General features: G+C 46.8%; 1 protein-coding gene across 2 annotated transcripts in view; it reads left to right on the forward strand.

The window, feature by feature from the left end:
* Nucleotides 1–5,970: 5,970 nt before the first annotated feature.
* The window catches only part of DIS3L2 (DIS3 like 3'-5' exoribonuclease 2), a 282,912-nt gene continuing 273,832 nt past the window's right edge, over nucleotides 5,971–15,050 (forward strand). The window contains exons 1-2 of one of the 2 annotated variants that reach the window (XM_048863662.2): nucleotides 5,979–6,091; nucleotides 8,922–10,159. In XM_048863662.2, coding sequence (XP_048719619.2) covers nucleotides 9,451–10,159 — 709 coding nt within the window. In that variant the 5' untranslated portion in view covers nucleotides 5,979–6,091; nucleotides 8,922–9,450. Of the gene's footprint in view, nucleotides 6,092–8,921; nucleotides 10,160–15,050 lie in introns of both variants that reach the window. The other variant, XM_048863668.2, reaches the window with a different exon arrangement.

Here is a 15,050-nt window from a genome sequence, read left to right on the forward strand (position 1 = left end):
AATTGTAATTGTAAATAGGGAATCGTCATAGAATAGGTGTGTTTCAGCTTGGGTCCTGCAGGGATTGGTTTTTGGCCCTAGACTATTAACATTTTCATTAATGACCGGGAAGAAATAATAAAATCAACAGTGATAAGGTTTGCAGATGACGCAAATTAGAGGAGTGGTAAATACTCAACTGCTTCTCCCTAGGGAGGTCGTGGAAGCTTCTTCGCTGGAGGTTTTCGAAAGGAGGCTGGAGCCATCTGTCTTGGCGGGTTTAGACACAACAAATCCTGCATCTTGCAGGGGGTTAGACTAGATGGCCCTTGTGCTCCCTTCTAACCCTATGGTTCTATGATTCTAAAATGAGTCTCGCAATCCTGCCATATCCCCTTTTGACAATAGGGGAGCTCAGGTACAAAAAAGCTAAGCGCAGAGATATTATAACTGGTAACTCTTCCAGGCTAAGTCCTGTCTCTTGCTAACCATTTGTACTGCACCCAGCACAATGGACCCTGGATCTCAGTTGGACCCTATATAACAGTACTGTAGAGATAAGTGGTCACAGATGGAGCCTGTGGTGAAGTGGGGACTCAAACTTACATCTCCTGACCCTGTCCCATGGTTTAAGCACCCAACCATGCTGTCCCTCTGCTCATAAGTTACCAGTCAAGGATGGAACTGTGTCCTTCACTCCCCATGCCGTGTTGGAGTCATGCAGCACATGTGGTTTGTCAAATTTCACCCGCACCTTGGCGCTCCTTGGAATTCCAGCCATGGCAGGGTGCAGTCCAGCTTTGGCTCTGACCTGTAATGTTGTTTTGAATGTAGTTTGCCACCCTATTGGGGCTTCTGCTGAAACTGTCTGTGTATCCCCCTATTTCTCCCCTCACTTGACAACATGTTCCCCTGTAAAGCTCTGTTTTGCTGTCATTTTCCTTCTGAATAATATGCTTGTCAGAGTTCAAAATAATTACTATGAGTATTACCATAGCTCCTAGGAGCCCCAGTCATGGACTGGGACCTAGGTGTGCTAGGTGCTGTACAAACAGCACAAAAAGATGGTCCCTACCCCACGGAACTAAAAATCAACAGCACTTGAGGGGGCCTGACCAGCACTTGAGGGGGCCACTGCAGTCAATGCAAACCTCTCACGGACTTGAACTCAAGAAGACGGGGTCCTAACTGTCCAGGGCCTCCCAAGTGGTGCAATCACCCTCTCTCCATAAGGTTTGTACATTCTCTTTCTGTAGCACTGGTAGAATCTAATGGTCCAGGAAATCAGAGCCTGGGATCTGAATTCTTTTCTCTATTATACCACTGTAAGTGCTGGGTAGCTTCATCAAAAGCTTCCCTGCACCGCCTCTGCAGTGTGTTGGGAAGGACATGGCTGCATCTAATGCTTGGTGGTTTCTGATAGGGATCCTTCAAATTTAGATTTTTGGCATCCCCTATGTATACTCGAATTAAAATGTAGCCAAAAGATAAATATTGGACTGTGAGTTGATGCAGGGTTGTCTGCAGCCAGCGAGACTGAAATAAACTCAAAGGCTCAGATCTTCCAAGGGACTTAGGCCAGGTCTACACTACAGACCTATGTCGGTATAACTACGTTGCTCAGGGGTGTGAAAAATCCACCCCCCTGAGGGATGTAGTTATACTGACCTAACCCCAGGAGTGGACAGTGCTATGGCGATGGGAGGGCTTCTCCTGACACCTTAGCTACCACCTCTCGGGGAGGTGGATTAACTATGCCGACGCTCTCTCATCGCTGTAGTAGTGTCTTCACTCAGCACTACCGCTGTATTTGAAGACAAGCCCTTAGGCGCTTACCTCCTATTGATTTCAGGATCCAGGCAAGAAAGGTGTGAATTGCTCCATTCCTTTGGCCCTCAGTGTAAGAATTTCCTCTTCGCTCCACCTTGGGCCCTAGCACATTGGAGGGAAACCTAGATTTTGTTCTGGTTTCAATGCATTCAGCTGGTCAGCCAGCCTTCTACTGTCTGTCCTTGCCTTCAGCCTACATAGCCCTGGTTTACACTGGGGGGGAATCGATCTAAGTTACGTCACTTCAGCTACATGAATAACGGAGCTGAAGTCAACGTACTTAGATCTACTCACTGTGGTGCCTTCACTACGGTGAGTCGACTGCTGCAGCTCCCCCATCAACTCGGCCTGCACCTCTTGCGGCGGTGGAGTACAGGAGTCGATGGGAGAGCACTCGGGGATTGATTTATTGCGTTTAGACTAGATGCAATAAATCGACCCCCGCTGGATCGATTGCTGCCCGCCAATCCGGTGGGTAGTGTAGACATACCTATAGTCCATCCCTCCTTAGGGACACACACCATATAGTACAGAGGAGTTGTGTAGTGTCATTTTAAATAGTTTGGGAGCTGCTCAGTGGGCCTTCTTACCTTCTGTTGCAGAAACCACCAGAACCTACCAGAGCAGCAGTGTATATATATGCAGCTGAGCCTTGTCTGTTTGTATATAGTTAGTAAACATAGAATCGTAGGACTGGAAGGGACCTCGAGAGGCCATCTAGTCCAGTCTCCTGCACTCATGGCAGGACTAAGTATCATCTAGACTATCTAACCTGCTCTTAAAAATCCCTCATGATGGAGATTCCACAACCTCCCATGTCAATTTATTCCAGTGCTTAACCACTCTGACAGTTAGGAAGTTTTTCCTAATGTCCAACCTAAACCTACCCCTCCCTTGCTGCAATTTAAGCCTGTTGCTTTTCGTCCTGTCCTCAGCGGTTAAGAACAACACTTTTTCTCCCTCCTCCTCCTTGTAACAACCTTTTATGTACTTGAAAACTGTTCTCATGTCCCCTCTCATTCTTCTCTTCTCCAGACTAAACAAACCCAATTTTTTCAATCTTCCCTCATAGATCATGTTTTCTAGACCTTTAATCATTTTTGTTACTCTTCTCTGGACTTTCTCCCATTTGTCCACATCTTTCCTGAAATGTGGCACCCAGAACTGGACACAATACTCCAGTTGAGGCCTAATCAGCATGGAGTAGAGCAGAAGAATTACTACTTGTGACTTGCTTACAACAATCCTGCTAATACATCCCAGAATGATGTTCGCTTTTTTTTGCAACAGCGTTACACTGTTGACTCATATTTAGCTTGTGTTCCACTATGACCCCCAGATCCTTTCCGCAGTACTCCTTCCTAGGCAGTCATGTCCCATTTTATATCTGTGCAAGTGATTATTCCTTCCTAAGTGGAGTACTTTGTATTTGTCCTTATTGAATTTCATTCTATTCACTTCAGACCAGTTCTCCAGTTTGTCCAGGTCATTTTCAATTATATAATCCTATCCAAACCACTTGCAACCTCTCCCATCTTGGTATTGTCTGCAAACTTTATAAGTGCACTCTCTATGCCATTATCTAAATCACTGATGAAGATATTGAACAGAACCAGACCCAGAACTGATCCCTGCGGGACCCCGCTCGTTATGCCTTTCCAGCATGACCACGAACTGTAACATGGTTATTTTGAACCCAGTTGTCCATGTGGTAAGAGCAAGGACACAACACACCCTTAACCCAATGCCTCTCCTTTACTCTAGGAGAGACTTCAACTGCCCAGTCTCTCCCATGCTCCCTAAACCTGATCTCCCAGAACCAGCTCTCCAACCTGACACCTTCAGGATGAGCCTGCCCCTTATTTATCCCTACATCCCTTGCAAGCTTCCTTGGAGGGCCCTGTGGAGCCTATCATACTAGCTTGGCGGCTTAACTTGCTTCAGAGCAACGTGATGTGAGGCCGCAACCTCCCTGGGGCTGGCACTCTCTGCAGAATTCTGAGCCCTTTGGAGGCTGGGGAGCAAGGGACTAGGGCTGGCCTTCTAATCTGTACCTCTCCTGTGGCAAGAGAGAGTGCTAACCACAACCCACGGGGCCTGCCCTTAGAGAGTCTCTCGATTATTGAAATAATTGAGACGTTTAACCTTCAGAATGGAATGAGAGGACAGGCTTGTGCTGCTGTCGTGCCCCAGTGGTGGGAGGCTGATGGGGTGGGGGCTCACCATGGGAAGGTGGTGGAAGAGGTGGATGAGTTTTGTAGAACACTTTGCCGAGCAGCAGCGTTTGGTGGGTGGTGTTGGTTATTTGTATTGTGGAGGTGCCGAGGCGCCTCGCTCACAGACCAGCAGCCGGTTGGGCTACGTGCCGTACAAACACAGAACTGAAAGATGGGCCCTGCCCAAAAGAGCTTTTCTTAGTGGGATTTCTGAATAACTCTCTTGTGTCTGATATCTGATAGCAAGAGACAGCGGCAAGGCCAAGCAGCATGAAAACCAACAGTTGGATCTCGCAGCTCACGGGCTGGGAATCCCCCATGCTGCGGTTTAGGGCTGGAGCAGGAAAGTGGCCCAGTGAAATTCCATTGAAAAGATTCTCTGCCAAGAGCCTGCAGCCTGAGGAGAGTGTGTGGAAGGGCGGAGGTGGGGGAAGTATGTGGAGATGGGGCTGGGCATGGGGAGGGGAGTGTGTGTGGAAGGGGTGGGGAGATGGGTCTGGGTGTGGGGAGAAAGGGAGTGTGTGTGGAAGAGGGCGGGGAGTATGTGGTGATGGGGCTAGGTATCGGGGGGTGGGGGAGTGTGTGGAAGGGGTGGGGAGATGGGTCTGGGTGTGGGGAGGAGGGGAGTGTGTGTGGAAGAGGGTGGGGAAGAGGGGAGTGTGTGGCGATGAGGCTGGGGGTGGGGAAGAGGGGAGTGTGTGGCGATGGGGCTGGGGGTGGGGAGGAGGGGAGTGTGTGTGGAAGAGGGCGGGGAGTGTGTGGCGATGGGGCAGGGGGTGGGGAGGAGGGGAGTGTGTGTGGAAGAGGGCGGGGAGTGTGTGGCGATGGGGTTGGGGTGGGGAGGAGGGGAGTGTGTGTGGAAGAGAGTGGGGAGTGTGTGGCGATGGGGCAGGGGGTGGGGAGGAGGGGAGTGTGTGTGGAAGAGAGTGGGGAGTGTGGCGATGGGGGTGGGGAAGAGGGGAGTGTGTGGCGATGGGGCTGGGAGTGGGGAGGAGGAGTGTGTGGCGATGGGGCTGGGGTGGGGAGGAGGGGAGTGTGTGTGGAAGAGGGCGGGGAGTGTGTGGCGATGGGGCTGGGGTGGGGAGGAGGGGAGTGTGTGTGGAAGAGGGCGGGGAGTGTGTGGCGATGGGGTTGGAGTGGGGAGGAGGGGAGTGTGTGTGGAAGAGAGCGGGGAGTGTGTGGCGATGGGGCAGGGGGTGGGGAGGAGGGGAGTGTGTGTGGAAGAGGGCGGGGAGTGTGTGGCGATGGGGCTGGGGTGGGGAGGAGGAGTGTGTGGCGATGGGGCTGGGGTGGGGAGGAGGGGAGTGTGTGTGGAAGAGGGCGGGGAGTGTGTGGCGATGGGGCAGGGGGTGGGGAGGAGGAGTGTGTGGCGATGGGGCTGGGGTGGGGAGGAGGGGAGTGTGTGTGGAAGAGGGCGGGGAGTGTGTGGCGATGGGGCTGGGGTGGGGAGGAGGGGAGTGTGTGTGGAAGAGGGCGGGGAGTGTGTGGCGATGGGGTTGGAGTGGGGAGGAGGGGAGTGTGTGTGGAAGAGAGCGGGGAGTGTGTGGCGATGGGGCAGGGGGTGGGGAGGAGGGGAGTGTGTGGAAGAGGGCGGGGAGTGTGTGGGGAGATGGGGATGGCGGTGGGGAGGAGGGGAGTGTGTGTGGAAGGGGGTGGGGAGTATGTGGGGAGATGGGGCTGGGGGTGGGGAAAGGGGGTGCGGGGAAGCATCACTAACTGCCCTGCAAGCTGGGTGACTATGACTCCCCCACTGAAACCCCCCAGATTTGGGTGGGGGGTAAGGACCCCTCCCCCACACTTGGGAGGGGTGAGAGCCCCACTGAGCTCCTGGGCGACTCCTACAGGTGGAGGATAAGCATGACCCCATTCATGGGGGTGGGAGGGGCTGAGTGGCTCCTCCCTCCCCCCCCATCCAAGAAGACAGGGGTTGGCTTCGCGCGCGAGGCTTTCTGGCCCCTGCTGCGGCCCGTAGGCGACCTCTGCCCCGGAAGGAGAGAGGGCGGCGCTCGGCTCAGCTGGGACATTTAAACGGCACGGAGCGGCGCGGCGGGGGAGCGGCCCGGCCGGTGAGTGACGGGGCCGGCGGGACCCCAGGCCCAGCCGCCGCCCCTGTGGGGGCTCCCCCGGGGCCAGCTGCAGCCCCCCGCCGCTGCTGGTCCCGGCCCGCTGAAGCTCGGGCGTTGCGCCGGGCGCGCTGGGCTCCCGGCCCCGGCGTCTAGCGGAGAGCGGGCGGCTCCGAGCGGGGCCGCCTCTTCCCTGCCGGGGCGGGCCCGAGACGATTCGGCAGCTGGGGAACGGGTCTCGTTTTTCTCGCCATCCCCTCACCCCAGTAACGCCTGGCCGAGGCTGAGCTAGTCGCACCTTTACGGGCCTCGACCTGCGCCCTGCGCCCGGCTGGCTCGGCGCAGCGTGTGCCGCTGTCCCCCAGCGTGTGGCCGTCACAAAGACTCTGGTTGTTCAACGCCTTGGCCTGCGACGCGTGTTTCTCCAGCCTGCTCTCATGGGGGGCTCTAGTTTCCCCTTGTAAGCAGGGGCAGATGCAATGAGCTCCCTGTTTCCGAGATTAAATTTGATCAAGGAATTATCTTGTTGGGTTCCCTTTAACCAGCTGCTACTTAAAGTATCACTTGCTTTTTCTGTTGCCTTCCAACTTGGGATCTCAAAGCACTTTCCACTCATTGCTGCCCCGCATGAGGTGTTGGTATCCCTGCTTTATTGGCAAGACCTAGAAGTTAAGGGATTGGTCCACAGCCACTTAGCCAGCCCAGTTATGAAATCTAGAGATGAAACTAAAGAGCTTCAATCTTTAATGCCCAGTATTTTGTTGTAATTAGTGTGTTGCATTGCTGAAAATATGCAATGCACATTTTTAACCCTTTACTGATGCTATTGTAAGAATCTTGTGTTCATAAGTTGATGCAATAATGTTGAAGGCCAGTAGTGGTACACATCCCATTATTTTAAAATAACCCATGCAACTTTCATGCTGCATTCTGACTGGTAGGTGTATTAAGTTTGGAACTTCCTTCCCTGGCTGTTGGGAGAAGTGGAGGAATCTTCCCACCTGCCTTCTGCAAAATGTTTCTTTTTTCACTTCTCCCTCCTGGCTGCTGGAACTGGGGATGCTCTCGACTCCCTTTTGCCCACCTCTAACTGCATCTCACTCAGGGGAGGTCTGAGTCTCTTCTCCTGCTGCTCATAGGCAAGGACAGGAGAAAACTGCACTGATGAGGAATTATAACATCTTAAGGAACTTTTAAGATTTGTCACTAATTCTTGCAGTGTAGACCAGTGGTTCTCAAACTTTTGTATTGGTGACCCCTTTCAAACAGCAAGCCTCTAAGTGTGACCACTCCTTATAAATTAATTTTTTTTTTTATATTTTGCACTATTGTAAATGCTGGAGGTGAAGTGGGGTTTGGGGTGGAGGCTGACAGTTCATGACCCCCATGTAATAACCTCGTGATCCCCTGAGGGACCCCCAATTTGAGAACCAATGGTGTAGACCTACCTTTTTGAGGGTTTTTATAATAACTCTGGTGGTAAGATAATCTTGCAGTCAAGTAGAAAAGCCTACCTATGCCAGGGTAAATGGAAAATTTTAGGAAGAGATGCAAAATTGCACAGGGAATTTTTCCTGTTTATGCAGGGATTTATTTTCACTTTGTATTGCATTGTGAAGACTACTCACATACTTGCTCAATTTCTTCAGTAAATCAAGTTGCAATGTATACTCTTACTCCGAAAGGGCAAAAGTCAGCACACTGTGGAGAAACGTAGTTCCACAAACCTCAGTCTCTGTTGGGCACCCTGTGCCTAAGCATTGCTGTAGGTGCTGGCAGCTTGCAGAAAGAAGAAAAAGCCAACATGCCTATTCTCATTGTAACTACTACAGTGGGGAAGAGGATGGGCAACTGAGAGGAAAAGTTACAGTATGCATCCGATGAAGTGAGCTGTAGCTCACGAAAGCTTATGCTCAAATAAATTGGTTAGTCTCTAAGGTGCCACAGTATGGAGGGGAGAGAGGGAACCCATTTTCCCCAGTGGAAGCTTTGTGCCAAGGAAGTCCTGCTCTGGGGAACACCTATGCAGAGTCCTAGACTGTGGAAAGAGGTGTGGGGAAAAGTTTATAAAGACAGTGTTCCTGACTTCATCTGTTTGTTTCTTAGATTCCAGTATTTGCCAATTTTAGCATTCAAGTGGTCCCAGCTAGGCTGTCAAATTCACACCTCAGCAAATGAATAGTTCAGGTGAGGTCACATGTTTGTGGCTGCTATAGTTTGATTTGGAACAGTTAAATACCATGTCAAGTTGTGAGAAATTTGGAGCGAGAGAAAAAATAGTAGTTTTTAAAGCTTTTTCTGGAACGCTGCAGAATGCAGCAAACACTGTGGAGATGCTCCAGTATTGGGCTCCATTATATCGTTTACTGCTTTAAACTTTGCCTTTGGGCATTCTACCAATTAATGGTTTTACCATGTCTCTGCCTATAGCTTTGTTGAGTAATAGCTTGGTGAAACATACTTGACTCTGTTTCAGTTCTGCTGCTCAGAAGCTAGAGCAGCTGAAATGAGAGTAAAAGATACTTGATCCTTATACACTTCACCCTGCTGCCATCAAAGCGGAGGTAGTAATGTCTTCTAGAGAAATTAGTCATGGTGAAAACAACAAGCTTATCTACCTTGTACACCAAAAATTGATGAGCCTTTGCAAGATGTTCAGTTATACTAGTGAGTTCACTATATGCCTATTGTATTGAAAGTACATTTATATATGGAAAGAGACACTGGAGTGGACAGTCTTAGAATCTGACGCAAAGCTCTCATGTAGTGTGGCTTCAAAGGCCTACCTGTTGTCAGTCACAGTAGAAAATAAGAAACTATTTTTTGCTTACAGGAAACAAAGTGACGAGATATGTCCTTGTTGTTGAAGCATCTAAACAATTCAGTAAGGATGCAGTTATTTTTGGAGAGACTGACATGGACATGATCAAATTTTACTTCTGATACATCTAATTTGGTACATCTGATACGTCCATCGGTTGCTGCCCTAATTTGCCAAGATTTGTCAGAGGCAAGGAAGAGAGGATTAAAGGAATCATTCAGAATTGGAATGTAATCATTTGGCCCAAGTCTCTTATTTTGGATGGATTATAGCTGGATGTGGTCTGCAGACCATAGTTTGATCACTCCTGGATTACTGATAGTAATTTAATATAGTGTAGCTTCTGATATGGTAATACTACAGTAAAATCTGAACTATTCATCATCTTGGAATTTTTTAAAGATCAAGAAATCCTCGTTCAATAAACTTTTTCACATCTTTGCTCATGTAATCAGTTCTTTGATCCTTTGTTTTGAGACAATAACCCTTTCCCCCCCGTGTTTGTTTACAACACGTTAAAGTCTGGGCATATTACTGGAATATGGATCACCTGGGATTTGTGAAAGGTGCTTCTTCCCAAATTACCAAAGATGGACTAAGCAAGCCTGCTCTGCCCCAGAAGAATGCTTATGCCAGGCTTGTGCAAAAGCACCATAGCGGTAGATTCCGATCCTATTTAAATCACATTGCACAGAAGATACAGCTAGAAGAGAGCAGCCTCAATGACACCAATTCGGATGTAGAACCCTCTGTGAAGAGAGGTATGATGAGAGAAGCTCTGGCAAGAAATGGCTTGAATGCACATAGCTATTCACTAATCCAAACATCTCAGTTGGAACAGCCTGCATTTGTAGGATTTGAGAAACTGAATGAAAATAAAAGCCAAGTCTTTGCTAACAGACGGCCTCATGAAAGAGATCCCAGCATCGGTCGAGAAGGAAACCGTGAAGCAGAGGAAGATTATTACGTAAAACAGCCTGGACTGGCAACTGACTTGTTAAAAGTGAGTGATGCCTTGGGTGGGAGAGTAACATTGAACAGTCTGAGGCAAGGCACTTCTCTGCAGAAATCTTCTGGGTCTGAAGAAAAGGACGAAGAGGAGGTATGGAAGAACAAACATAAGAAAAGGAACAAGTGTCCTGCCAACCGGGACAGAGCAGATGAATACTTGACTGCTGAGCAGTTTAGTATGGATTTGCCTGCAGCAAATGCCAGGAAAACCAGTCACTTGTCTTCTGGTCAAATTCAAGGTGAGCTGTTCACTGGTTTAAGCTGCTAACAAGCTGTGTGAATGGGGCATCCGTTAATGTAAAATTTTAGGGGCATTGAAAATGACATATTTGTTAATAGGTTTGAGTGGTGTCACATGAGTTACGATTAATCAGCCTCTCTTGCTCCCATTGAAGTTTTCTGGTTTTGACGTTGACACAAAGGGAGAAGGCTTGTGCCCAGCAGTAGTACAGTGGATGTATCTCTTAAACTATTGCGTATTGAAAATAGCGCAGGAAAAAATCTGCCTCTGTGTTAGGTTTAAAAAAAATCTCTTGACCACTAGCCCAATGTCAGGCCTTTTTGGTTTAACCCATCTACACCAAGAGGTTAGATTTTTTTCTTGTGCATAGTATTTATGGTGAAACATTTGGATACTTGTGCTAAGGGGCAGTCTGCTGCTGGTGATGATAAACGTCACTACATTAAGTTTACTGTAATAAACCGAGAAGAGCTATCAACTTTACAGTTTGGTAAGTGGGAGTAATGCTTATCACAGCTCACAGTAGAAATCTAATAAATATTTAACATTTGCAAAACTACCCCCCATCACTGAACCAGGGTAAATAATATCTGTTTACACTGACTCCCATAATTGAGAAGCTGGGCCCACAGATTCTGTGCCTGGGCTGGTTATCTTTCATGAATTTTGCAAAGATGACTCATATGATTGTGCAAACTGTGCTTAATAGGTCCAGTTCTCTAACAAATACTTACAATTAAGTGCACCATTGGTTGGACGAAATATTTTGGCATGAGTTACAGAAAACACTTTTGTATTTATTTCATCAGTCTATTCTAACAGAGCAATTTTCTATTGTATTCTACTTTTTCAGTGAACTGGCAGCTTTTGAAAAAACTTGGATGTTTACTTCAGGAGCTTCAAGTTGTTAGTAGTATAGACCATTTCATGCTAGCAGAGGTAGCAGTTCTGCCATGCTGCAAAATACCTAATAATTCCTTGGTATGAGATGCTCTCTATGGCAGGGTTCCCAGAAACACTGATTTTTTGCTTCAAAGCTAAGATTTAAAAACCAACTTATTTTAAAAATTTGCACCCTAGTCGCAACCATTCTTGCTCTCTTGCAAAGCAAACAGGCCATTAAGGGACCTCTGTCTTTGAACCCCAGTGAAATGGGAAGAGTTTGTTAGGTACATTTGCCTCTGTTCCATACATCGTAGTGTTTATACAAAAAGAAAAGGAGTACTTGTGGCACCTTAGAGACTAACCAATTTGATCTGATGAAGTGAGCTGTAGCTCACGAAAGCTCATGCTCAAATAAATTGGTTAGTCTCTAAGGTGCCACAAGTACTTCTTTTCTTTTTGCGAATACAGACTAACACGGCTGTTCCTCTGAAACCAGTGTTTATACAGTTACCTGACTTCTACTTCACTCTGACCTGAGGCCCATGCTAAAACGACAAAACCTCTTTCTAGAACAGGTCTCTCCCACCTAGCTAAGTTTAAGCATGGTCTGATTGGAGAGCTGCCTCAGATAACTTCCTGTATAAGCAAAGTTTCAACAGGCATCTGCTCCCCATATTCCCCATCACACCCAAAGACAGACAGCCAGCCTCCCTTGAGACTCTGTTAGAGCAACAGGATTGTCTCTTGGGCTGAGATAAGCAAAAGGATTTGGGTTCCAGGTTGTCACTGAGTCATGGTGCAACATGTTTTGTTTAGAGATTATACAGAAATCTACCCCATAATGTACAACAATAACAAATGGTTCTCATAGCTTTTACTCTTTTTCTCTTTGCAAAGGATCACTGTCATAACAAAAAACAACAAAAGGGCAGTTTTAAAAATAACATTGTGGGGCTTGTGTACATGGTGTATTCCATTGCACTAGGGGGGTGTAAATTCTAATGCACACTAGCATACTGTGCACTAACTGGCCTGTCGGGATCCTGCTGGTATGCACTAGGAGTTCCCTAGTGAGTGTTAATGTCCTCCTGTTTCAAGCAGGACTACAATAATTTGCACCATCAGGCTCCATGCGGGCCAGTTAGAGTGCCGCACACTAGACCTGACACCCCTCTAGGGCGGATTAACCTACTACATAGAAAAGCTCTTAGATTTTATGTTCTTTCTGTTTCAATAAATTTACTTTTCAAGTTATGTAGTTTATTTTTCACAGATTACTGCACTAGCATAATGAAACTACATTGGTCTGTGAATCCCCAGTTTCCTTTTGTTAAGTATCAGAGGGGTAGCTGTGTTAGTCTGTATCCACAAATACAACAAGGAGTCCGGTGGCACTTTAAAGACTAACAGATTTATTTGGGCATAAGCTTTTGTGGGTAAAAAACCCACTTCAGATGCATGGAGTGAAAATTACAGATGCAGGCATAAATATACTGGCACATGAAGAGAAGGGAGTTAATTTACAAGGGAAGAATCAGTGTTGACATGACCAATTCAGTGAGGGTGGATGTTGTCCACCCCCAGTAATTGAGGAGGAGGTGTCAATACCAAGAGAGGGAAAATTGCTTTTGTAGTGAGCCAGCCACTTTTCCTTTTGTTGTTTTTTATGAACTAGTGTATCTGGGATTCCGAGGCTGCAGGAGAATATAATCTTACCCCTAAGCCCCTTCCCCTCCAACCAAACCCTGTTTTACATGGAGACTAAAGAAATCTATAGATATTTGCAGTAAATCTTGTTAAGTCTTCAGGTGGTTTAAAAGAAACTCCTTGCTGGAGCATCCAGGGGTTTAAGTACTTGATGATTTCCCTTTTTTTTTTTTTTTTTTATTCATGGTAGTTGCAAGAAACAGATTTATTGCAAGTATAGCCATTAACACTCTGGAGGCCAAATTTTTCAACATTGGGTAATTAGTTAGTCTTTTAAATCCATATTTAGGCACCTAAGCAGAAGAGGTATGATTTTCAAAAATGGTGAGCTCCTGCGGACTTCCGTAGGAGCTGGGCAGTTGTGTGAAACCACTGAAAATCAGTTCTTTATTTAGGAGCCTAAATGTAAGTACCCAGGTTAGAAAATTTAGGCCTTAAAGTTAGTAGACCTCAAAGGCAATATGTGGCTTCCCCAACTGGAAGAGGTTATTGTTGAGCAAATAAGTTCCCAACGATTGTGGTGTAATCTTGTGGAAGGCTGATGTCACAAGAAGGGTGCAGGTGACTCCAGGCATGGCAGTGCACCAAGCATTCCTGCGTGATATGGAAATGGATTCTTGCAAAAAGATATACATCATGGGAAACCTCCTTTCCATTGCTGCTGTGTATTTTAACACTCTTGTTGAAGTGAAATGAAGAGTATGCAACATGCAGCCTTTTCTGTTTACCAGAATTCACAGCTACCAGATCATGGTATCCGATTAACTTTCCCTCACTTCAAAGCTCATCTTTTCCTAATGTTCTTGGTGGTGGGCCTATCAGTTTGTGAGACCAGGTGTCTGGTTTGATCACTGTGTAAATCAGAGCTTCTGAAACTGTGGTCCATGAAGCTACTTCTGTAATTATGGTAAAGCAGTGATGTTCCTTCACAAATATTAATTCAGTTCAGGATGCTTTAGTTTTTCCAGAGGTGCTTATACAAACTGATTTTAAAATTGCGCATCATTCTCCAACTTACGTGGCTGCTTCATATCCTCTTTTGTTAGTCGTTTCTTCAGCACAAACTCAGGCAGGATCAAATTTGCAGCTCACCCTAAAATTGAAGGAGCTGTAAACATGTGGGAGGCCAGATGAAACTTCAGCATGAACTGGAGTCTGAAGGCAATGAAGGGGTTTCACTGCTAGCAAAAAGAAAGCCTTTTAGCTAGAGAAAAGAAAACAGCTAAGATATAAAATGGATAAAGGTTACTAAACAGTCTTTTCACTGCACTAAAGCTGAGTTTATCTTTATCTTGACTCATATATTATCTGTGTTACCTTTTCAATTAACCCGGCATTGCAGATGTCTCAGTAAAGGTGTGGGATTGTCTCCAAGAGGTTCTGTGGGCCACATTATAGAAGCTGCTTGAGCTCAGCTAGTTTAAATCCAGTAAGTGGCTTTATTTTTTATGATGCTGTCTTCAGAGCTCTGTACTGTGAGATTCCATGCCTTACTATATGGGGATGGAACCCATTTCAAAGCAAGGAGGTGTTCAGAAAGTGTGAACATACTGTGACCGAAACCCCCCTGGGAACTGCCAACTGATGTGCTGGGACTACCTTTCAGCCTATTTTCCCTAGCAGCTTGGGACTTCAGAACCCTGCCTGGTTGTGCCAGACACGCTTGCCTGTTACAACCACAGCCCCAGGTCTGAACCACGTCCCTCAAAAGCTGCAGGCTTAACTGAAAACAGCTTAAGAAGTGTTCCTGTCTCCAACACTCAGATTTCCAGCTCCCAATGGGGTCCAAACCCCAAATAAATCCTTTTACCCTGTATAAAGCTTATACAGGGTAAACTCATGAATCGTTTGCTCTCTGAAACATCGATAGAGAGATATGCACAGCTGTTTGCCCCCCCCCCCCCAGGTATTAATACATGCTGTGGGTTAATTAATAAGTAAAAAGTGCTTTTTATTAAATACAAAAAGTAGGATTTAAGTGGTTCCAAGTAATAACAGAAAAAACAAAGTAAATTACCAAACAAAATAAAATAAAACATGCAAGTTTATGCTTAATACAGTAAGAAAGTGATTACAGATGAAATCTCACCCTTAGAAATGTTCCAGTAGCTTCTTTCTAGCCTCCTTCTAGTCTGGGTCCAGCAATCACTCACACTGTCCTTTGTTCCAGTCTCTTTCAGATATCCTTTGGGGGTGGAGAGGTTATCTCTTGAGCCAGCTGAAGACCAAATGGAGGGGTCTCCCAGGGGCTTAAATAGACTTTCTCTTGTGGGTGGGGACCCCCCTCCTCTCTCCTA

This window comes from Caretta caretta, chromosome 9, assembly GCF_965140235.1.
Source record: "Caretta caretta isolate rCarCar2 chromosome 9, rCarCar1.hap1, whole genome shotgun sequence".
Taxonomy (NCBI): Eukaryota; Metazoa; Chordata; order Testudines; family Cheloniidae; genus Caretta; species Caretta caretta.